The 24,228-nt window shown below is 48.5% G+C and overlaps 3 protein-coding genes and 1 pseudogene across 9 annotated transcripts in view; 1 reads left to right on the top strand and 3 right to left on the bottom strand.

Moving 5' to 3' along the window:
- The window catches only part of LOC149523760 (carbohydrate sulfotransferase 5-like), an 81,212-nt gene extending 64,410 nt beyond the window's left edge, over positions 1 to 16,802 (bottom strand). Inside the window, exon 1 of the mRNA XM_075918242.2 lies at positions 16,711 to 16,802. The gene's annotated coding sequence lies outside the window, so the exon portion shown is untranslated. The remainder of the gene's footprint in view (positions 1 to 16,710) is intronic.
- Positions 2,148 to 6,505, bottom strand: LOC149523761 (uncharacterized; annotated as a pseudogene).
- TMEM231 (transmembrane protein 231) lies at positions 7,620 to 23,086 on the bottom strand. 4 transcript variants are annotated; one of them, XM_089781601.1, is made up of 7 exons: positions 22,938 to 23,086; positions 21,375 to 21,544; positions 20,770 to 20,898; positions 19,543 to 19,686; positions 19,176 to 19,257; positions 17,945 to 18,050; positions 7,620 to 17,538 (listed from the first exon to the last, which is right to left on the bottom strand). In XM_089781601.1, the coding sequence occupies exons 2-7, from the start codon at positions 21,516 to 21,518 to the stop codon at positions 17,358 to 17,360; spliced, it is 786 nt and encodes a 261-aa protein (XP_089637727.1). In that variant the 5' UTR covers positions 21,519 to 21,544; positions 22,938 to 23,086; the 3' UTR covers positions 7,620 to 17,357. The 4 variants fall into 4 exon arrangements, with proteins under 4 accessions (XP_089637727.1, XP_089637724.1, XP_089637726.1 ...); XM_089781598.1 differs by lacking the exon at positions 22,938 to 23,086 and adding an exon at positions 22,689 to 22,926; XM_089781600.1 differs by lacking the exon at positions 22,938 to 23,086 and adding an exon at positions 22,252 to 22,682.
- Positions 23,087 to 23,127: 41 nt separating this feature from the next.
- The window catches only part of GABARAPL2 (GABA type A receptor associated protein like 2), a 37,106-nt gene continuing 36,005 nt past the window's right edge, over positions 23,128 to 24,228 (top strand). For 3 of the 4 annotated variants that reach the window (XM_075918253.2, XM_075918251.2, XM_075918252.2), the window contains exons 1-2: positions 23,128 to 23,339; positions 23,927 to 23,982. In XM_075918253.2, coding sequence (XP_075774368.1) covers positions 23,306 to 23,339; positions 23,927 to 23,982 — 90 coding nt within the window. In that variant the 5' untranslated portion in view covers positions 23,128 to 23,305. The remainder of the gene's footprint in view (positions 23,340 to 23,926; positions 23,983 to 24,228) is intronic. The other variant, XM_075918254.2, reaches the window with a different exon arrangement.

Below are 24,228 nucleotides of genomic sequence, written 5' to 3'. Positions count from 1 at the left end.
CTTTAGATTTTAAATTCTAAAGGACTGGCTCAGCATGAGCTTGGGGGTAAGATCCAGAGTGTAAATTGATCGGGACCTGTGGCTGGTTTCTTGGCACCGGAAGAACCCATTCGGGGTAGGTGAGATTGGGTTCTAAAACCCCTCACCTGTATGTTACGCCCGAGGCTGATTGGGGCATAGGAAGAGCTGGGTGTCAGAGGGATTTTGCTTGTGAGGCTTCTGGCTAGCCAGATCGGCAGCTGAAGTGATCTGTGTGACTGGTTTGTGGCCTGTTTGGAAGGTCTCCAGTCAGGGGCGATAAGGAGCCCCAAGTTTGAGCAATTTGCCCTGAGTGGACGCCCTCAGCTGTGCCCAGACTAGCCCCAGTCCATCACATTGGTTAGTTAGGTTTTAGTAAACATCTTCTCTTTTTCTTGTAGCCATTCCTGATTTTTTTGCTTCATTACTTATACTCACTTATACTCTCTCTTTGCAGTTAATAAACTTGATTTACTGTTTTATCTAATTTAGCGTATTAGATAAAACTGAACTACCTAAATAGCCATTTGAGATAATAAGCTGATATAGTATTTTCAAACTTAAAATATTTTGTTCCATCCAGGAGAGGTGGATAGTACAGGACATTTGGGGGGTGGGACGGGGGGTGCTGAGGTCACCCTGCAATATACGCAAGACTAGGGATAGCTAGAGTGTAAGCCAAGTGTGGCTGGCAGGCTGCAGTTACAGACACTTAGGGAATGGCTAGCATACTGGAAGGCTGTTTGAGCGTGATCCAGGTGGGAACTACTTCAGCAAGGCATTATAAGGCATGGCAAGGGTGAGACACCTGCTCATTAGTCTGGTACAGTGGTCCCCAACACGGTGCCTGTGGGTGCCATGGCTCCCGCCGGGGCATTAATGCGCACCCGCCAAGTGACCAGGGCTGGCCCAAGCCATTCTTGTGCCCCGAGCATGCAGTCAGGGCCGGCTCGAGCCATTCCTGCGCCCCGGGCAGCGGGTGTGCGACAGCCCCCCCCCCCCCCGGCACGCTGTGCACCTTACAGCCACAATCGGGTGGGTGGTGCCTGTTTGCAACTCCAAGGGGCGCCATGCAGCCCGCAGCCCCGGACGCCTGATGGCAGCTCTAAGGGGCGCCGTGCGCACGGCGCCCCTAACAGTTGCCATCAGGCGCCCCCCATAGGATGGCACCCCGGGCAGCTGCCCAGCTAGCACCCTCCCCTAATCCAGCCCTGTGCGAGCCACATGCACGGCCCCACCCCGAGGCACATGGCACAGGCGCGGCCCCGCCCCAGACATGTGGCGCGTGCATGGCCCCGCCCCCAGATGCCCAGCAGCCCCAAAAAATTGGGGACCACTGTATGTCTCAGCCAAGTTCTGTCTTCTTGGCCCTCTCCCTACCTCTCTAATCACTCCATCAGCATGTCCTTCAAAGGATATTCCTCAAACCTCCCTCAAACTTTCTGGGATGGCAGTTTCACAGAATTCCTTCTCTTCTCTCCAGAAATAAAAATTCAACTATCATCTTGCATGTGGAATTATAGATCTAATCTGTACTCTAGACCTGTTTCCTCCTGTCCAAACTAAATTGTTTATCTCTAACATCTACTTGAGCATGTATCGACTTTACTTCAACCTCAACACGTCTACAAGAGAGTTCTTAATCTGTCCTCCACCTCCTCCCCTTGCCTCCTTTCTCTATCACTGTGGACACCATCATGCTGGCTGATATTCAAGTCAACAAGCCAGGTGTCATCTTCCACTCAGACTTCTCTAGGTCCTCACATGAAGGCTATCACTAAGTTTAGCTGAATCTTTCAGCATAACATCTAACACAGGGGTGGCCAACTTGCGGTTCTTGAGCTGCATGCGGCACTTTGCTCAAAGAAGTGTGGCTCTTGCTAGTTAAGAGCTGCGAACCCGGACTGCTCATGGCTGCTCCGCGCACGCGCCCCAGCTCCTGGAAGGAGAAGTGCATGGTTGTGGCGGTGGTGGCGGCTCTGGTGAGACCCAGGTATTGGGTTACAGTAGGGAGGCTTTTGCGCTCTTTTCTGTCTCGCACAGTCCGGCCCCCCGCCAGTTCCTCGAGACCGCCTCAGAGTCTGGAAGAGACAAGAGCAGAGAGAGAGAGGACTCTGAAGCGAGGAGGAGGGTGGGTAGTGGAGCACCCGCGGGGACACCACCTCGAAGAACAACAGTTACTGCACCGAAGGTGAGTAACTTCGCTTTCTTCTTCGGGGATGTCCCTGCGGGTGCTCCACTATGGGTGACTGCATAGCAGTAGTTGCCAGAACGGAAGGAGGACAAGGAGTCCCTATTTATCTGCTGTGGAGAGCACCGCAGTCGCCACTGCCCCATCTGAACGAGTGATTAGAGAAATAGAATAGTGTTAAGGTCTCATGTGAGGACCAGGTCGCCATCCTGCAGATGTCCTTCAGAGTTACCCCTCTATGAAACGCTATAGATGTGGCCATGGCTCTAGTGGAGTGGGCACATGGTTGGGATGAAAGGGGTAAGCCTTTTGCTGTGTACGATTGCATTATGCATGAGGTTACGAGATTGGAAATCCTCTGGGAAGATAGGTGTTGACCCTTTGACCTGTGTGCCAGGGAGACGAATAAGTTGTCCGTACACCTGAAAGGTTTAGTGCGATCTATGTAGAATGTTAAGGCCCTTCGGGTGTTCAAGGAGTGTAGGGCCGCTTCTCGTGGTGAGACATGGGGCTTCAGGAAAAAGGTTGGCAGGATCACTGGTTCATTGACATGGAAATGGGAGACTATTTTGGGTATGACTCTTGGGTGTAGTCTCAAGACTACTCCATCCTTACAAAAAATTGTATATGGTGGCATGGCCATCATGGCAGAAAGCTCACTCACTCTGCGTGCCAACGTTATGGCAAGCAGGAAAAACGGTTTTCAAAGTGAGGAAATGCAAGGATACAGTTGCCAGAGGCTTGAACGGCAGCCTCATTAGGGCGTCGAGGACTACATCCAGGCTCCACACTGGTGGGACTGGGTTGTGCAGTGGGGCCATGTTGGTAAGGCCCTTGAGAAATCTCTTAGTAGGATGGGCAAAGACAGAAACACCATCTATCGGTGATGTGAATGCTGAAATTGCTGCGAGGTGCACCCTGATGGAGGCTAACGTGAGGCCTTTGTTCTTTAGGTGCAACGTGTAGTCCAGGACGGAGGGGATCGACGGACGTGTCGGATCGTGGTGGTTCAAGGTACACCAGGAGGAGAATCTGCGCCACTTCTGAAGGTAAGTTTTTCTCGTGGTTTGTCGTCTACTGTGTACTAGGACATGCTGGACTGGAATGGAGCAGAGGGATTCGAATGGAGTCAGCCACTTAGGAACCATGCTGTTAGGTTCAGCATTTGTATCTGGGGGTGTTTCAGGCATCCTCGGTCTTGTGTGAGGAGATTGTGGAGAGGCGGAAGGTGGATCGGTGTCCGCGCGGAGAGACGGTGGAGGAAAGGAAACCAGTGCTGGCGAGGCCAGCCTGGGGCTATGAGGATTAGCGTTGCCCTGTCCATCTTCAGCTTCTGAAGGACTTTGGGGATCAGAGGTATGGGAGGGAATGCATAGAGGAGGGGTCCGCGCCAAGTCATAAGGAAGGCATCCCCCAGGGATGCGCGGCCTAGGCCCGCCCTGGTGTAGTACTTGCGGCATTTTGTATTGGCGGGAGTTGCAAAGAGGTCCACTCGGGGAGTACCCCAACATTGGAAGATCTCGCGTAGGACTCCATCGTGCATTTCCCATTCGTGCTTCACATGGAAGTGTCTGCTCAGGAAATCTGCCATCACGTTTGTGGTGCCAGGTAAGTAGGATGCCGTAGGTGTTATTCCGTGGCGAATGCACCAGTTCCAGAAGCGAATGGCTTCCGTGCATAGGGAATGGGAGCAAGGGCTGCCTTGGCGATTCACATAATACATGGCTGTGATGTTGTCCGTGAGTATCCTCACCGTGGTGTTTCGAATGTAGATGAGAAAGGATTTGCATGCGTTGAAAATGGCTCTTAGCTCTAGAAGGTTTATGTGTAGCCGTGCTTCTTGTGAGGACCATTGGCCTTGGACTGAGAAGGAGCCCATGTGAGCCCCCCAGCCTAGTAGGGAGGCATCCGTTGTGATTTGGTGGAGTGGCGCCTGCTGATGGAAAGCTATACCTGACAGTAGGTTTGTGTGGCTGGTCCACCATAGCAGTGATTGGAGAACACCAGGTGGCGGCGTTACCGGCCTGTGGAGATCGTATCTGGTGTGGTCGTATATGAGGGTCAGCCAGTACTGAAGAGCGCGCAGATGTAGTCTGGCATATTTCACCACGTATGTTGTGGCGGCCATATGACCCATCAGTCTGAGGCATGTAATGAGTGGAATGGCAGGGCTGACGGTGATGGTGTGAATGAGGTCTTGGATGGCTTGAAACCTCTGTAAGGGTAGGAACGCTCTGCTGGCAACTGAGTCCAGGCGGGCCCCAATGAACTCGATGTTCTGAGTGGAGCGCAAAACGGACTTTTGCTTGTTGAGGAGGAGTCCGAGCGATTGAAAGACTTGCCTCATAAGGTGAACTATCTGGGAGACCTCATGCGCAGAAGGGCCCTTAAGTAGGCAATCGTCCAGGTAAGGGAAGATGAGTACCCCTTGGCATCGGAGGAAGGCCGTGACCACGGATAGAACCTTTGAAAACACCCTGGGGGCTGACGATAGCCTGAAGGGGAGGACCTTGTACTGAAAGCGGTCCTTTTGCCACAACGAAGTGCAAGAATCTCCTTTGAGCTGGATGGATAGGAAAGTGGAAATAGGCGTCCTGGAGGTCGAGGGCGGCAAACCAGTCCTGTGGATCTAACGCAGGGATTATGGCAGCTAAAGACGTCATTTTGAATGGCTGTTTCCTGAGATATTTGTTCAAACGGCGGAGATCTAGGATGGGGCGCCAACCTCCGGACCTCTTCTGGGTGAGGAAATAATGTGAGTAAAAGCCCCTATTCCTGAAATCCTTTGGGACTGGCACTATGGCACCCAGAGAGAGAAGGCGGTCGACTTCTAGTCAGAGGAGGGTCTCGTGAGAGGGGTCCCTGAAGAGGCACGAGGTGAGAGGGGTGGTTGGTGGGATGGCTATGAAAGGGATAGGGTAGCCAGATTAAACAATCTCGAGGACCCATCTGTCTGTAGTGATTTTTGCCCATTGATGTAGAAAGGGCCTCAGCCGGTGGTGAAAGAGCTAGGCTGTACGATTCGTGATGCTGCCTGTGACTGTCTGCTCACCCTCGACCAACGCATCAAACCTGTTGCTTGTTGTTGGGAGGCATGTTCATCCTGCTGTTTGGGTTTCGGCGTCGCTGAGGCCTCTGGCGAGAGCGTTGGTTGTTGAAGGGCCTCTGTTGCTGGTGTTGTTGCTGCCACTGATGTCTGATGTAGGAGTAGTCATATCTGCACTGGTATGGTGAGTACCGGCCTCTCTTAAAGGGGGGAGTGTACATTCCCAGAGTTCGCAAGGTTGTTCGGGAGTCTTTAGAGGAGTGTAAGATCGAGTCCGTGATCTCTGCGAAGAGCTTATCCTTGTCGAAGGGTAAGTCCTCGACTTTGGCCTGTATTTCCTTCGGAACTCCCGCCACTTGAAGGAAAGAAGCTCTGCACATAACAATGGCAGTAACAGTGGAGCGAGCAGCGGTGTCAGCAACGTCCATGGCTATTTGGAGGGACGTTCTCACTGATGTGTAGCCCTCTTGGATTAGTGACCTCAGGATTGATTTCTTAGAATCAGGGAGATGATCCATGAGGGGGGTGAGGCGTGAAAACATATCAAAGGTGTGATTGGAGAGATGCACCGAGTAATTGGCAATTCCGAGGAGTAGCGTTGCTGAAGTGTAGACCTTCTTGACCAGAAGGTCAAGTCACTTTACGTCCTTATGGGAGCCCTGTTGTTTGAGGTGTGGGGCTCTAGCCCTCTGTTGAACTGTGTCAACTACCAGGGAGTTAGGTTGTGGATGGGCAAAGAGGAATTCTGTGCCTTTCGGTGGTACAAAATATTTCTTGTCGGCCCGTTTGTTGGTCGGAAGAGCCAACGCTGGAGCATGCCACACTTCATCAGCCAGTTCCAGGATGCCCTCGTCAAGAGGAATGGCCAGGCGTGACCTACGCTGTGGTTGGAGATTCCTGAAAAGCTTGTGCTGCTTGTCCTTGAGTTCATGCAGCGGAATCACTTGTGTGATAGCTACTCGCTTAAACAACTCTTGGAACTGACGGAGGTCATCTGGTGAAGAGTTGTCGCCTGCCGTGACTACCTCATCTGGCGGGGACGAGACTCGGATGGAAGTCCCCGGAAGGAGGTCTCCGGAGGCGGTGTGATCCGTGTCTGATGGAGGATGAGGTAGTGACGCTGAATGATGTGGAGGGGTAAGGGGAGCCGGAGTTGGAGAGCGTCTGCGTGATAGATAATCGTAGGCAGAACGTGATTGATAAGAGTAGCCGCTGTGGGAGCCCCGAGAGTGGTGTCGTCGCGATAATATTTGTCATGTTGCGGTGAGCGGTCGTCTTGATAGTTGGAACGGGCGTAATATCAGTAACGGTACGGAGAGCAGGGTGAACAGGAGCGGATGTCTGATGCCCTGGAAGAAGCAGGAGACGCAGAGAGTTGCCTGTAGTGGTGTCTGCAGTGGGAAGGTGCAGCAGTCAGGAATGATGAAGGCAGCCTGGAGGAGGCATGGGGGGACCCATGCCAATGGGTATAGCAGCGTGGAGAATGAGGCACTGGGGGAGGCGAGGACGGTGCCGACGAGAAAAGGTGGGAGCAAGAGCAGCTCCGGCACGGGGAGATCAGAGGAGCAGGACTCAGAGCTCCTGATCTGCCTGAGTGTGCAGAAGAGACAGCCAGCGCGGTGCTAATCGGCGCCAGGGGCTCAGAGGCAGCAGCAGCAGCTGGCGCCGTGCCGGCAGGGAGGCGGATCGGCGCCGCATAGTCCGGCACTGCATGGAGGCTTGGGAGCGATGCGGGTGCCGATGCCATGATGTTCAGCTCTGGGTCTGATATTGCAGCCGGCCCAGCACTCTGCAAGGGAGGCAGAGGCGGCAGCAGAGGCAATGCTGCCTGTGGAGCCTGCATATGCAGAAGCTCCCGCGGTCGCTTCGGCTTTGAAGCTTCTGAGACAGGGGGACCTGACTTAGCTGTGCCAAGAGTCCCTGGTCTTTCAGGCTGGCTTTCCCTGGTGTTCAGGGCAGCTCGTGGGAGAGATCCTGGGCTTTTTCTGAAGCCCCACAGTCGGGGAGGAAGCCCGGTGCTTGTGGGGCTGCTGGTCAGAGTTGGTTTGTTGCAGTTCCAGGGTTTTATCAAAGAGGAGCATTCACAAGTGCCTCTCTCTATCCTTTCTAGCTCTGGAGGTGAGTCTGGTACAGTAGGTACACTTCTGGGGGACATGAGATTTCCCCAGACAACGGATGCACTCCGAGTGGCCATTGGAGGCTGGCATTGCCTCCCGGCAAGAGCCGCATTTCTTGAAGCTGGCATTTTGCAGGTTGCCCTGAGACAGTTCTTGTTTGCAGTCGTGGAGAGATGTTTAGCTGCCTGAGGATTAGAAGTTTTATCTCTAAAGTAATGGTAATATAGTGATAATGTCTCTGTTGACTTTATCTCTTTTTTTTTTTTTTTTTTAATAAATGAGGAAAACACAAAGGAAAGAGGAAACAGAGGTGTATGTACAAGCAGGAACTAGAAGGAATCTAGTTCAGTGAGTGAAATGAGGAGCGTGGTTCCAAGCGTCTGCAGCCTGAGGCAGTGAAGAGGAACTGGCGGGGGGCCGGACCGCGCGAGACAGAAAAGAGCGCGAAAACTGCGAGCCCGTGGCACATGCACGGACCAGCTGAACACTGCTCATCACAAGCTTCCGTCTGCGGCACTGGGGCAAGCCCAGCACCCATAGTGCAGCACCCGCGGGGACATCCCCAAAGAAGAAAAGCCTGTTGAGAGTCTATGGGTTAAGTTTAGAGGCAGAAGCAGCAGGTGTGATGTTGTGCTTGGTGGCTGCTATAGACCGGATCAGGAGGATGAGATAGACGACGCTTTCTTCAGACAACTGAGAAAAGCTTCCAGAGCACAGGCTCTGGTTCTCATGGGAACATAAGAACGGCCGTACTGAGTTAGACCAAAGGTCCATCTAGCCCAGTATCCTGTCTGCTGACAGTGGCCAGCACCAGGTACCCCAGAGGGGGTGGACCAAAGACAATGATCAAGCAATTTGTTTCCTGCCATCCCTCTCCAGCCTCTGACAAATAGAGGCCAGGGACACCACTTCTATCCCCTGGCTAATAGCCTTTTATGGACCTAACCTCCATGAAATTATCTCTGGTTTGTGGTCTTTGGGGGCTTGTAGCCAGACGTGAATCCCATCTTGCTTCCCCCCTCCCCCAGAGAGCAAGAGAAAGGCAGTCAGCCTTTGATGCCCTGGGAACGCAGGTGTGCTGCCTGTCCCTGACTCTACCATAAACAGAAACCAGACAGTAAATGGGCTAGCTGACGACTGGGGCCTCCCGTCGCCCTGATGGCTAGTACCAGTAATTGACAGGCCCGCACTGTCCCAGGAAAGGACTCTTCGCCCGTCACATACCAGAGGTGCCCATTGTTTGCATTTTCCCAGGTGTGAATTATGCTTTGCACCGTTCGTGGGAAACTTGGTGTTCAAAGCCATTTTTCCTAATTGGCCACTTGAGACCAGGAAGAAGCCTATGTGACCCAAGGGGTATAAAGAGGGGTTTAGTAGCCCGCCCCATTTGAGCTCCAATCACCTACACCTGCTGGTAGGTATTGATGGTCTCCTGAGGTCTGTGGGACGCCCAACCTCGTCCTGCTTCTTCCCGAGGGATTGAGAGAAAGACGCTGGCCACGCCAAGTCTGGAACACAGGGGTGAGAATTGTACCTGCAATGTGTTTCTTTATGTGTACACTTTAATTGTTACTATGTTATAAGTTTAATTACTCTGCTATAGTTTCTTAGGTCAAACTGTTTCATTTCTATTGTAAAACTGCCTTTGGTAATGTGATTTAGCTATAAACTAAAAACCCAATTAACTTGTCAATCAAACAGCAGGGAGTCTTTGTATCTACCTGTAAATTGCAATAAACACTTAACTTCTATTAGAAACCTTGAATGGCCGTTCCCTTCTATGTAAACTCTGGTATCTTGTTAGGCTGTCAATCATACTTAAGAAAACTTTCTCCTCAATTGAAGCACTGCGAATGGCCATTTTGTTTCATTGGAGACCTGCGGTCAGCAATTATCCAATCAGACCACAGAAAAATCATTAGCCTGTCAATCAAAGGTGCAGCAGCCATTTTGCTTCATTCACAAATTGGGCGGCCATTTTTAAAGCCCCGAGAAATCATTGTCCTGTCAATCAAGTTGCCACCCGGTTTGCTTTCGGACCGCTGCCTAAATTATAGTAAAAATAAGTTTGTGCCCTCATTCACTTTATATATTGAACCAAGTTTTCTTTCCTTCCTTTCTCTTTCTCCTACAAATAAGCAAGTGCGTGTCAAGTTTCTGACTTGAACCCGTGCTGCTGTACCCAAACCAAACACAAACAAAAAGAACTCCTGCCGGTCATAAGGGACAGATATAGGGAGAGCTGGGCATTTGGATCGTTTCGCCTCCAAGGTACAGACCCATGGGCACCTCTCAGCCTTCCCTTGGCTGCCCACTGCGACGGGACCTTGTGTCCTAGCAGTTAAAGTCTGAGGTGTAATAAGCTCCCCCTATAAACTTTGGGGCGTCTGTCAGCCTCTTGGCTGCCCGCCACGAAGGGACCCCAGTCCTAGCGGTCAAAGACATGGACATAAAACTTCTCGGGGCGCCCATCGGCCTTCCCTAAGGCTGCCCGCTGCGACGGGACCTTGTGTTCTAGCAGCTGAAGACTCGGGCGTACAACATACACCAAGCACTGCCCTGACCACCAGCTGAGGGGGCTCACTTGGGGTCTGCTGTGGAGACTAACTGAACAAGTCTATAAGGCACACATCACAGAGCACACACTCAAGCAGCCTCCTAGTTATTATCAATGAAGCCAGAGACCTGTGAGGACACCTCGGCAGTAAATCCTGATCAGTGACCTCCCTGAAGAACTACACGGACTAGTCAGCCTTACCTACGTCCCCGGAAAAATCATGGAGGGGATCCTCAAAGAATCCATTTTGAAGCACATGGAGGAGGGGAAAGTGATCAGTCAACATGGATTCACCAAGGGCAAGTCCTGCCTGACCAATCTGCTTAGATTCTATGATGAGGTCACTAGCTCATGGGGAAGTCAGTGGATGTGATATACCTTGACTTTAGCAAAGCTTTTGATACGGTCTTCCATAATATTCTTGCCCGCAAGTTATGGATTGGATAAACGGACTGTAAGGTGAATAGAGAGCTGGCTAGATTGTCGGGCCCAATGGGTAGTGATCAACAGCTCAATGTCAGGTTGGTGGTCGATTTCAAGTGGAGTGTCCCAAGGATTGGTTTTTGTTCAACATCTTTATTAATTACCTGAATGAGGGGATGGATTGCACCCTCAGCAAGTTTGAGGATGACACTAAGCTAGGGGGAGAGGTAGATACATTGGAGGGCAGAGTGACCTAGACAGATTAGAAGATTGAGCCAAAAGAAATCTGATGAGGTTCAACAAGGACAAGTGCAGAGTCCTGAACTTGGGACGGAAGAATCCCAAGCATTGTTACAGGCTGGGGACCAACTGGCTAAGTAGCAGTTCTGCAGAAAAGGACCTGGTGGTTACAGTGGATGAGAAGCTGGATATGAGTCAATAGTGTGCCCTTGTAGTCAAGAAGGCTAATGACATATTAGGGTGCATTAGGAGTTCAGTTCAGCAGAAAAGGACCTGGAAGTTATCCAGCTTTTCATCCACTATATGAATCAACAGTTGACTGGCGTGTGTATTTCATAACTCGTATTTCTCTTATGCTTAAATTTAATTCTTTGAGAAGTGAGTTCTAAAATGCCTAATCTGTCACGTCTGGAGTAATTGTCCTGATGGTGGCCATGGTCCTAGAGGTGGCCAGTCGTCTTGTAGCCAAGAAGGTGAATGGAATATTAGAGAGCATTAGGAGGAGCATTGCCAGAAGATCTAGAAAAGTGATTATTCCCCTTTATTCAGCACTGGTGAGGCCACATCTGGAGTATTGCATCCAATTCCAGGTCCCCAATTATGGAAAGGATGTGGACATATTGGAGAGAGTCCAGCAGAGAGCAACAAAAATTATTAGGGGCTGTAGCACATGACCTAATAGGAGAGGCTGAGGGATTTGGGTTTATTTAGTCTGCAGAAGAGAAGAGTGAGGCGGGATTTGATAGCAGCCTTCAACTTCTTAAAGGGAGGTTCCAGAGAAGATGGAACGAGGCTGTTCTCAGTATGATGGATGGCAGAACAAGGAGCAGTGGTCTCAAATGGCAGTGCGGGAGGTCTAGATTGGATAGAAGGAAAACTATTTCACTAGAAGGGTGGTGAAGCACTGGAACGGGTTACCTAGGGAAGTGGTGGAATCTCCATCCCTAGAGGTGTTTAAGTCCCAGCTTGACAAAGCCCTGGCTGGGATGATTGAGTTGGGATTGGTTCTGGTTTGGGCAGAGGGCTGGACTCATTAACCTCCTGAGAATCATAGAATCAGAGGGTTGGAAGAGATCTATCTCCTTGGCTCACCCAAAACATGGAGGGGGCTAGAAATGGTGATCTGAGTAAAGGCGCTCTCATACTCTTCCAGCTGGATGGTCGCAGCCAATAGTATCACTCAACTCCATGGCCTAAACAAGATATAACTTTGAAAACAACAAATGGTCTGGTAGCGCTTTATAGACTAACAAAACATGTAGATGCTATCATGAGCTTTCGTGGGCACAGCCCACTTCTTTAGATGACTGGACTTTTGAGTTTAGGATGTGCAGACCCAAAATAAATAGGAGAGGAGGGAAGGAAAAAAAGGAGAGGGGGCAGGGAGCAGAGGATATGCAAATATCAAAGGGAAAAACAGGAAGGCAGAACTGGGAATCAGTGAGCACCTGAAGATCAGGTAGTTAAAACGAAGCAGATAAGAAACAAAGTCAATAGATAGCACTCTTCCTAACACAGGAATCTACACAAAGAGCTGTTTGCACCTTCACAAAATGTTAGGTTGATAGTGTCCCAACCATCCCACATCACGACTGAGACACTGAATTTTGCCACCTGGAATGCCCACACCCTTACGGACTCTCAGCACAGCGAATGCCCAGAATAGAGAACAGCCAGAATGGGTTATGGAACAGGTTCCCTAGGGAGGGGTGGAATCTCCAGCCCAAGATGTTTTTAAGTCCTGGCTTGAGAAAGCCCTGGCTGGGATGATTGAGTTGGGATTGGTCCTGCTTTGGGCAGGGATTGGGCTCAATGACTCCAGCGGTCTCTTCTAGCCCTAGGATTCTATGATTCTATTATTCTAATTGCTAGAGACCTGGCAAGATACAGTTCTGACACTGCAGCTCTCATGGGAATCACTTAGCTGATGAGGGCCAATGAAAAGAGGATATGGGTGTTGACACCTTCTGTCTCTTCTCAGATGGCTTTGCTTTCCTACAATTCCATGGGATTGGATTTGCCATCAAACATAGGCTCGCCAGTCTGCTGCTGGAGCTCCCCGTGGGGATCAATGAGTATCTCACGACTCCTCAGCTCCAGCTCTGGAATAACCATTATGCCCATCACGGCTCAATCCACCAACCTAGGAGTATGCATGCAGAGTTGGGGGGCCGGCTAGCAGAATAACCTCTGCCAAACCTGTCTCTGATTCCCAGAGACAAACTTATTCAATTTCAGTCTCCTGAGATTCAAAAAGAAAAAAAACCAGGACTGTTTCTTCATTGCTGTTGCATAAAAATTGGGGTAACAACTGCCACCACTGAAGTGATTCCAAGAAAAGCAGAGAAGGGATCATTTGGGAATCCCCTCCCTAAGGTAAAGCTCTCCCCCTGCCCCAATCTCCGTTTTGCTTGGAGTTGGGAAAAACAGAGGGATTTCACAGACAACCATGGACTCTGCCCTTGTAACTAGGCACTTAAGAGTTTTCTTTTTCTTTTAATTAACCAGTATTGGCCGATTGTTGTGTCAGAACTTTTATTATCAAAACAAAACTACTGTTGCAAGTATAGTAAATTGGCTAGGTGGAAAATAGCCACAATTTGATACATATACTCAGGGAAAGTTCCTGGGCTGTAATCCTTAGTTACAAAAGAGAAAAACAATTAGCCAGCTCAGTCATGATTTTCAAACCCCCAAACAAGGAAAACAATAAATCCTGATGGACTAGCTAAACTTTTCCCTAATTACTAGGGCTGTCAATTAATGCAGATTAACACCTGTGATTAATGCAGGACAGAATTGACATATTAATTTTTTTAATGTGGATTAATCGCAGGCATTTCCATGCAGTGCTGCCCTTTGAAACACTGCCGTGGAGTTTCAAAGGGGCAGCACAAAGCGAAGTTGGGGTCAGCTGAAGTCCTCAGCTGACCCCAGGCTCCGTGCAGTGCTGACCCTTTGAAATGTTGCCACAGCATTTCAAAGGGGCAGCATGAATGGAGCCTGGGATCAGCTGTGCCCCGCTGCCCCTTTGAAATGCCATGGCAGTGTTTCAAAGGGGCAACATTTCACAGAGCCTGGAGTCAGCTGGAGTCTTATTATTGTTTTAAAAAAATTAATCGGGATTAATCGCGCAATTAATTGTGATTTTTTTTTAATTGCTTGACAGCCCTACCACTTAAACTTTTCAAGAAGTCGGTTCTTGGAGACAGAAAGTGCCTCCCATCTCCCTCAAGACCTGGGAGAAACTGCTCTGACCTCAGAAAAAATAAGAAAAGAAAAACCCCTCTTTTCAAGTCTGAAATTCCTACCTCTATTGTTATTGGCTGATTGCCCAACCCCTCCCTCCAGCCAACATCTTTGCTAGGTACCTGAATTAACCCCTTAGTCACCGGGTGCTATTCAGCACTCCTTCTGATCATGACAATGCTGCAGTGATCAGTGCACACGCCCCAAGACTTGAGGATGATGAAGGCAACAAGGAGCAGTTTTATAAACACTTGATGTGAGGACTGCAGCCACACCTAGGGCAGGCAAACATCCTCCTGGAGATTTCAATGCCAGAGTCGGACAGGGCTCCCCACTCTGCAGTGGCACAATGGGCAAAGAACGGGTGGGAAAGGTCTACCCCAGTGTAATTCTCCTCCATAACAGTGTGAAGCATGGCCAGCTCCTCACAAACACCAGCACCAGGCAGAGTAACAAACTGGACCGAGGATGCCTCAGGTGGTTTTCAAACACTGGCATGTCCTTGGCCATGTTATAGTCAGAGCTTCAGACTATGCCGACATCTGTATAACACGAATCATGAGCGGTACAGATCACTGCTGAACAGACTGTCGATTGGTAAGATCAATCATGCACCTGCAGCTTTCTCCATCACCCTGCAAATAGCCCAAGCCTAAGTGAAAGCAGTGTAATATCTAAGCACTTCAAGACCAAGCCAGCTGTGAGATGTTCCAGCAACCCCTGTCTGAGTAACTCTGACTTGTCTGGCACCATGCTATCATGTCCCCCCGCAATCTTCTCTTTTCTTGTAGCCAAGAAGGTGAATGGAATATTAGGGAGTATTAGGAGGAGCATTGCCAGCAGATCTAGAGAAGTGATGATTCCCCTTTAATCGGAACTGGTGAGGCCACATCTGGAGTACTGCATCCAATTCTGGGCCCCCCACTACAGAAAGGATGTGGACGCACTGGAGAGGGTCCAGAGGAGGGCAACCACAATGATTAGGGAGCTGGAGCACATGAGGAGAGGTTTAAGGGTTTGGGGCTTATTTAGTCTGCAGAAGAGAAGAGTGAGGAGGTATTTCATAGCAGCCTTCAACTTCCTGAAGGGAGGTTCCAAAGAGGATGGAGAGAGGCTGTTCTCAGTAGTGACAGATGGCAGAACAAGGAGGAATGGTCTCAAGTTACAGTGGGGGAGGTCTAGGTTGGATATTAGGGAAAACTATTTCACTATTGGTGAAGCACTGGAATGGGCTCCCTAGGGAGGAGGTGGAATCTCCATCCCTAAAGGTTTCTAAGTCTCAGCTTGACAAATCCCTGGCTGGGATGATTTAGTTGGGATTGGTCCTGCTTTGGGCAGGGGGTTGGACTCAATGACCTCATGATGTCACTTCCAGACCCAGGATTCTATGACAGTCAGTTAGGACCCATTCATAACACATATCCTAGGCATTGAGGTCTTCTCTTACAAATTTTTTGCAATAGAGACCATGCTGTAGCCATTTTTCTGACCTCATAGTTCATTTTTCTTTCCTCACTGTTTACTCCTAATATTCTCCATATGGAGTTACGATGAAACACACACTGAGTTTTGTATGTAAGGATACCATATTTGCAGATGATACCAACCTTCGAGGGATTTGCAATTGCTGTGGAGGATAGGGTCATAATTCAAAATGATCTGGACAAATTGGAGAAATGGTCTGAGGTAAACAGGATTAAGTTTAATAAGGACAGATGTAAAGTGCTCCACACTTAGGAAGGAACAATCAGTTTCACACATACAGAATGGGAAGCAACTGTCTAGGAAGGAGTACGGCAGAAAGGGATCTAGGGGTTATAGTGGACCACAAGTTAAATATGAGTCAACAGTGTGACGCTGTTGCAAAAAAAGCAAACATGATTCTAGGATACATTAACAGGTGTGTTGTGAGCAAGACACAAGAAGACATTGTTCCGCTCTACTCTGCGCTGATTATGCCTCAGTTGGAGTACTGTGTCCAGTTCTGGGCATCACATTTCAAGAAAGATGTGGAGAATTGGAGAAGGTTCAGAGAAGAGCAACAAGAACGATTAAAAGTCTAGAGAATATGACCTATGAAGGAAGACTGAAAGAACTGGGCTTGTTTAGTTTGGAAAAGAGAAGATTGAGAGAGGACATGATAGTGGTTTTCAGGTATCTAAAAGGGTGTCATAAGGGTGCCACAACTTGTTCATCTTGGCCTCTGAGGATAGAGCAAGAAGCAATGGGCTTAAACTGCAGCAAGGGAGGTTTAGGTTGGACATTAGGAAAAAGTTCCTAACTGTCGGGGTGGTTAAACACTGGAATAAATTACCTAGGGAGGTTGTGCAATCTCCATCTCCATCTCTGGACATATTTAAGTGTAGGTTAGATAAATGTCTGAGGGATCATCTAGACAGTACTGGGTCCTGCCATGAGGGCAGGGGACTGGACTCGATGACCTCTCGAGGTTCCTTCCAGTCCTAGTATTCTATGATAGTAAGTTTCTAAATATTCCTAAGTTTACCGAAGACATGTTCATTTTGCTGATCCTTATTCTTATTTCCTCTGAACATGGACCATCTTGACTTATTATGCTTCCAAGATCTGTGAAATTGATCTACCCACTCTAGCTCATCATCAATTTTGATGTTTAAATCCGTATCTCCAATTACCATGGTTTTACATTTCTTACATTGTAACCCTACCTTCTCCATGGTTTAACTTCATTTGTTCATGCTTGAACTCCCTCCTTAAGACCCATTTGCCAGGATGCCAACAAACAAATACTGTAATGATTGCATAAATTAGACTGCACTGTTACCATGCTAGCCAGTACTGTCTTACTGCATCCTTGTTTTCAGTATCCATTTGTCATCAATCATCATACCTGAAATTGTACTTTTGCTTAGGGATAATCAATTTGTCCTGTGCTTGCACAGCACCAAGCACACTGGGGTTCTGGTCCATGTCTAGGTACTATGGTAATACAAATAAATAATAAAGTGTCAAAATGATAATTAATGTTAATACATCAAATTAAGTCTGTCCATCATTCAATTAAAATGACACCTAATGTTACATGTTCAAAATATCTGGCATTTAATAAAATCTAATTCATATGATAACATTTTGTCTTCCAAACAAAGGTGCAACACAGAAAGCAACAGGGCTGTTGCCTGTTCATGATTGTGGAACAGGGACATTAAGGTACCAGAACAATGAAAGAGGATGTGGAACCACAAACTCTTGGGAAGTGTGCCTTTGCCTCTTTCCCATTCTTTTAAAATCTCTCCCCCACGTTCCCACTCCCGAACACAAATCTCAAAACAGTGTTCTCTCACAGCAACCTGATGTCTGCTAAATACAAAGAAATAAAAATATCCTGGAACCTTAGACCGCGGTAGCATTAACAGAACATGATCCAGAATGTAACTTATAAAGTTCCCCATCTTCAGAGATACACACATTTAAAGAAAATGAAAATGAAGTATAGCCTCTTATCTGAGTCTCTTTGAAGTCATTTCAGGCATTTGATCAGGCCTGGTGCTGTTTATAAGAGGATATTGGGGAAACTGGCAACACTGGTATTGTGGTTAGCACCTGATTCTGGAACACAAAGGTTTTTATTCTGTCAAACACCCAAAGAAAGATAAGCAGGATACTAACATACTGGATCCAAGCAAATTTGATCATTTCCCAGAAACCTGGCTGATATGTAGTAAGAGTCAAGGAGCATTACCGAACTTGTAAACTTAAAATTAAATGCAGCACAACTCAACAGAAGTGAGTATGTATATTTAGAAAAGGAAGAGGTTAGAAATAAATCCAGGAAAAAAAATGGGACTATGGGAATTGTACATAACTTTTCATAAGAGAACCACTGGAAGATGGAGCCATAACTGAGTTTGAACAAGTTTCTAAAACAGCCTTACTATTCTGAGCACAAGTAGCTCCACCTTAGAATCTACACATTTACCAATGAAAGTTTAGAAACATTTTCACTACTTTGATATGTTTGATATTACATACAGGTGAAGTGGGAAAGGCACTGTATTTTAAGTTCAGAACATCATTAAATATCTTACCATATAATTGAAATTCACACAATTACTAAAGGATATAAAATAACTTCCATTGGGTAACGGATAGTGACATTAATCACAAATGGTGCTTCTGCAGCTCTCCCTACCAGCCACACAGGATTGGGACCGTAAAAAACTGTTGTTACTGCAATCAAAAAAGAATGAAGATGCGTAAGAGGCCTTTCAAACTGATACCCAAAAGATAAATCCTCAGGAACAGCCATCAACCATTGTTATATGTAAACACTTAAGAACAGCCGTACTGGGTCAGACCAAAGGTCCATCCAGCCCAGCATCCTGTCTTCTAACAGTGGCCAATGCTAGATGCCCCAGAGGGAGTGAACAGAATAGAGAATCATCAAGTGATTCCTCTCTTGTTAATTCATTTCTAGCTTCTGACAAACAGAGACTAGGGACACCATTCCTACCCATCCTGGCTAATAAGTATTGATGGACCTAACCTCCATGAATTTATCTAGTTCTTTTTTTGAACCCTATTAAAAGTCCTGACCTTCAAAACATCCTCTAGCACGGAGTTCCACAGGTTGTCTGCGCTCTGCATGAATACTTCCTTTTGTTTTAAACCTGATACTTATTAATTTCATTTGATGACCTCTAGTTTTTATGTTATGCGAACAAGTAAATACTAGGGCTGTCAATTAATGCATGTTAATGCCTGCAATTAATGCAGAGCACAATTAACGCGTTAATTTTTTTAACACATTAATTGCAGGTGTTTCTGGGCACTGCCCCTTTGAAATGCCACTAGGGAGTTTCAAAGGGGCAGCGCAGTGGGAGCCCGGGATCTGCTGGAGTCCCTGCTCATGGCATTTCAAAAGGGCAGAGCTGCACTGAGTCCAGGGTCAGCTGGTGACTCCAGCTGGGGCAGCATTTCAAAGGGGCAGCTCAACATGGAGCTTGGGATCAGCTGGGGACTCCACCTGCCACAGTGTTTCAAAGGGGCAGTGCTGCACTGAGCCTGGGGTCAGCTGGGGACTCCAGCTGACCCCAGGCCCTGCTTTGCGCTGCTCCTTTGAAATGCCGGGTCAGCTGGAGATTCCGAAGCAAAGAACTTATTTTCTCCACAATGGCTTTATCATCTTTGAGTACTCCTTTAGCATCTTGACTGTCTACTGGCCCCACTGGTTGTTTAGCTGGCTTTTGATGTACTTAAAAACATTTTGCTATTCCTTTTTACAATTTTTGGCTAGCTGTTCCTCAAACTTCATATAAACCGTCCTAGGATTAAAATTCATTAGTTCTGACTTACCATTTCTATCTTGGTATGCTGAAATGATGTTAGTGATTTCGTAGTCGCTTGCAAAAGGGCTTGTGCCATTGATCACAGATACCTGTTACACAATGTGGTATTTTAATGCCAATATAAAGAATTCATGTCCCTCACCAGAAAGTTGCTTTTACCCAATTTGTTGCACAAAGTGTTTCTGTCTATAAAGATAAATAATCCCAGTCCACAGCCTACATGGCATGGCAGCCACAGGAGCTTCTCCCACCCTGTTACTCAGTAAGTACACCATAGTTTAGCTAGTCTGGGATGCAGTCTGTGCTCTGAGTAGGGATAATTCTGGTCATTACTCATGCAAAAAGGGTAATGGGACAAGAAAGGTTCTCCTCACATTGTATCTGGTGTCTACTCCACAATGGCTAAGTGATTGCCTCTGGTACAATTTCAGGTCTCCATTCACATAAAGCTGGGACCCTGGAATAGGGGAGGACGACTGGATAAAAGCCATGCTCTGCATCACAAATGTTGACATTCTCTGAAAAAGTGAACAGTAGATACAACTAAATCTACTGAAACTAAAACAGTAGATACAACTAAATCTACAAGAAAACTCTCCAAAAATCTTTCATCCTTAAATCGCTACAAAATTTCTATATGCATTTTATTTTACACTAAATTTTAAGAGCCAAAAAGAGATAAGATAATTTTAGACATGAGGCTTCATAGATTCTAAGACCAGAAGCAGGGGTGACTGGTGAAGTGGGACACAGGGAGCCACTGGCCACATGACCCTACCTCAGTCTGGGGAAAAGCCAGGACAACCCCCATCTGCCCCAGGCCATGCCTCCCCTGCCCCTACTCTGCCCCCCACCCTCTTTCCCCAACTGATGCATCCTGGGGGACTACAAGGGCTCTGGAAACTGGAGTCTGCCCTCTCTCGTATTACTCACTGACAACAGAGACAGAAGTAAAGCAATGTGACTCCTGCTTGCTCTGCTCCCTGACCACATTGCTCTGTTTCCTACCAGTGAGTGCAGGGGCATGCACAGTCTTCCCTCCCCTCTGCAAGGGGCATGCAGTGCCTAGAGACATATGGAGGGAGCAGCCAGCCATTTTGAGTGGCCTGGGGCTGAAGCAGGCAGAGAGCAGAGAGGGTGGTGCAGGGCGGATCCAAAGTCAGCCAGCAGGCCATATCTTAACTGCTCCTGCTCTATAATCTAAGAGCATATAAAATAATTGTAAGAATATCTGCTAAAACAGGGGCTACTGTCACCCCTAGAGAACTGACATATCATTAGGTATTGCAAGAAGCTAAGGGAATATAAAAATGCAGCATCCTTTTCTAACAAAATTGTATATTTCTCAGTGCCTGCCAAAACCCCACAGCTATAATTAGGAGAGTTCTAGCAGTCTGATGACATATGCAGCAGAAAGCTTGGCCAGGAGTAAAAAAATATCAAACATGGATTTACTTAGTCTTGACATACAGCAGACTTCTAAAAAATGTATATTATGGTCTTTTATTGTCACTTACATTATTGTTACAAGAATGCTGAACTGGGCACTCAAATATCATTGTGAGGGGGCCATCTACGTTGACAGACTCTGAACTACTCACATGTAATTGATATGAGAAAGTCAGAATGAGCTGGACAGCAAGTACTTGCTCTGTAGATTGTAGAGGAAGCTCTAATTTAAAATGTAATTGGTCCATTTTGCCATCATGATTCTGGTCTTCTTCTCTGGTCTATATGATACAAAAGGTATAACAGTTTGCCACTGGAATCAGAATACTTCACTTGGGAACTACCACCAAGAGGTTAGAAGCTGAAAGCACTACCGAACAGCTAACCAAAAGACTTTCTACACAATACTTGGTGACATTTTTTTCTCAGATCTTTTCCAGCATCTATTTTTCCTTTATCCAATACAATGGAGCTGTATTCTCCATTCTCTTGCTAATGTTTTTTATACCTCACCCGCTTATTTAACCTCTATACCTCCCTCCCTCACGTCTCCCTTTAATTATCTACTGTACCATATATATATTCGCAAGGTTTGCATATTCCCCTCTCCCAGCCCATAAGGGCATTTTACTTAGTGTAACCCATCACTGGAGGTATTTCAAGTTGGTGTGTGGGCCAACTGGCACATATTTCAAACACAGATAATTAAGTCAACAGAGCACCCTCCTATGATCCCACCCCACTGCACATAACCTACTGAAATAAGAGGAACTCGCAGCTGGTCTTGCTGGAGGCGATTGAAGGTTGGAAATGTACTCCAAGCCAGGAAGCTGCCAGGCTCAGCTCCAGTCATAGCCACCAGAAGTACCTCATATCGAAACTGTATTGTGGGCTGCTCCATGTAGGTACTTTGCTTCAGCCAAAGTCCTGCAAGCAGAGACATAATAGGAAAATATGTGCTGGGAATGATGCTGAAGGAGGAGTGAACACTGCCAGAGTTTGGCCCCTCCCTGATGTGGAAGCCAGCAACAGCAGTGTCCCCCAAGCAGGGACTGAGAACAATCCTATTCAACATAGCCATAAATGATCTGGAGAAAAGAGTAAACAGTGAGGTGGCAAAATTTGCCACATGATACTCAACTGCTCAAGATAGTTAAGAACAAAGCAGACTGTGAAGAGCTTCAAAAGGATCTCAGAAAATTAGGTGATTGAACAAGAAAATAGGAAATGAATATTAATATTGATAAATGCAAAGTAATGCACATTGGAAAAAATAATGCCAACTATACATAAACAATGATGGGGACTAATTTAGTTATAACCAGGGCTCAACAAATAATGCAATCTACTCGCCTGTGGCAAGTAGATTACAATCCAGAAGAGCCGGGTTCGGGTGATCTGTGCATGTGGCTTGGCGAGCCCTGGGTATAACCAATCAAGAAAGAGATCTTGGAGTCATTCTGGATAGTTCTCTGAAAACATCATGCAACATGTAGCAGCAGGCAAAAAAGCAAACCGAATGTTCGGAATCATTAAACAAGGTATAGAGAATAAGATAGAGAATATTTTATTGACTCTATAAATTCATGGGATGCCCACATTTTGAATATTGCATATAGAGGTGGTTGCCTTACCTCAAAAAAGATTTCTTGGCATTGGAAAAGGTTCAGAAAAGGGCAACAAAATGATGAAGTGTTTGGAACAAGTGCCATATGAAGAGATTAAAAAGCTGGGACTTTTCATTTTAGAAAAAAGGACGCTAAGGGAGAGTGGGAGCGATGTGGAGAGAGTGACTGAGGAAAAGATAGTTACTGGTTTCCTTGGCATAAGAACTAAGGGTCACCCAATGACATGAGCGGGCAGCAAGGTTAAAATAAAAAGGAAGTGTTGTTGATAGCCCAGCACGCAGTCAACCTGTGGAACTCCTTGCCAGAGGACCTGCAAGGCGAGGCTAGAACGGGGTCCCCAAGAGCTGGGCAGGGGTCGCTCGGGGATTCCCGCCCTCGGGCGCGATGGCCCTTCGGTCTGACCCGCGCGAGCGAGCCGGGCTCCGAGGGCTCCGGCCGCTCACCCTGGCTCCGATACGCCACCAGCAGCGGCGGCAGGTAGGTGAGCGCCGCCAGCAGCAGCAGCCCCAGCGCCGCCAGCGAGCAGAGCCCGGCGCGGTAGCGCACGCGCAGCCCCGCGTGGGAGAACAGCTCCAGCCGGGCCATGGCGCGAGCCCCACAGCCGGATCCGTTACCAGGGCAACTGGGACACACTGGGATTGACAGGCAACTAAGCCAATCAGAAGGGCGAGACGACTCGGAGCCCCGCCCACCGCAGGGCCGCTGTCCAATGACTGCTCTGAGTCCCCCGGCAGGGCGCCTCTCGGCCGGGCCCCGCTGCCGGCGCTACGTGGAGCGCGGCTGCCTGGGGGCCTCACATACAGCGCGCCACTCGGAACGGCGTCACGTGACCGCCATATGACCCGGCGCGAGGTCCCCGGATGTCATGGTCCTTTCCCCGCCCCCACCCATCACGAGTGCTCGGTCACGGTAGGCCGGAAACCCCGCCCCTTCGCCTGGTTGCTAAGCAACTCGTGAGCCGGAAGCCCCGCCCGCTTAGCTGTTGTTGTGACGGTGACAGGTCCGGCCCGACCCGGCACCGACCCCCGGGCTGCGACCCCCGCGCGCTCCGGGCCGCACCATGAAGTGGATGTTCAAGGAAGATCACGCGCTGGGTAAGGGGCGGGGCCACCCCTCCGCGTCCCGGCCGTGCCCAGCCCCCCCCTTCCCGCGCTGCAGGCCCCCCCGCGCTCGGGCACTGCCCCTCCCCCCGGCACTGCCCCCCACGTGCGGTGATCCCCGGCCAGCCCCTCCCCCCCGCGCAGTGTTCCCCGGCCAGTCCTCCCCTCCCCCCGCGCAGTGCTCCCCGGCCAGCCCCTCCCCCCCGCGCAGTGCTCCCCGGCCAGCCCCTCCCCCCGCGCAGTGATACTCGGCCAGCCCCCAGGCAGCAGGCATTGCTCTTCTCCCCCCCCCCCCCAGTGATTCCCGGCCAGCTTCTACCACTGCCACACGCAGTGGGTACTGGCCTTGTCTCCCTCCCCCTGCTGACTGTTAGCAATATGGCCTGGGGTCACCAGTGCTGCGTTTCCACCTGAAAAAATTCTGTTACCTTAAAGTCAATTACGTAGGATCAGGACGTATGAAAGCAATTGTCAGGGCAGAGAAAATGGGGAAATTCTCCTGAGTTATCTAATCTCCTTCATCCCTCCTATTCCTTCTAGGTCTGCCCCAGTCGTTTTCTAATTAAATGTTTTGTTCACAGAGCACAGATGCATAGAGTCTGCAAAAATCCGAGCCAAATACCCAGACCGTGTGCCGGTGAGTAACCCATGTCAACCCTGTAATGCCACTTTCTTCCCCACCCCTTGTTGCTCTGTCCAGCTGAGCTGGTAAGTACTTCCTCTCCTCCTTGCTGTCCACTCTCTTTGTTGACATTCTGCCCAGTAGCCTAATGCAGAGCTTTTCAAACTTTTTTTCTTATGACTTAGTTGAAGAAAATGTTTGATGCTGCAACCCAGTATAATCTAACTAGAGTGTAGGCTCCAGGGTGGGGCCGAGGAGGAG

The sequence above is a fragment of the Pelodiscus sinensis genome, chromosome 12 (genome assembly GCF_052426305.1).
Source record: "Pelodiscus sinensis isolate ZL-2025 chromosome 12, ASM5242630v1, whole genome shotgun sequence".
Lineage (NCBI taxonomy): Eukaryota > Metazoa > Chordata > Testudines > Trionychidae > Pelodiscus > Pelodiscus sinensis.
The sequence above is the reverse complement of the archived record's forward strand: the minus strand, read 5'-3'. Positions and strand labels throughout refer to the sequence as shown.

Coding starts and splice junctions, on each gene's coding strand:
- TMEM231 (XM_089781598.1), bottom strand. CDS start 22,830: ATGGCCCGGCTGGAGCTGTTCTCCCACGCGGGGCTGCGCGTGCGCTAC. Junction 19,258..19,542: donor GAGTAGACACCAGATACAAT/GTGAGGAGAACC, acceptor ATTGTGTAACAG/GTATCTGTGATCAATGGCAC. Junction 17,539..17,944: donor TACCCAATGGAAGTTATTTT/ATATCCTTTAGT, acceptor GACTCTTACTAC/ATATCAGCCAGGTTTCTGGG.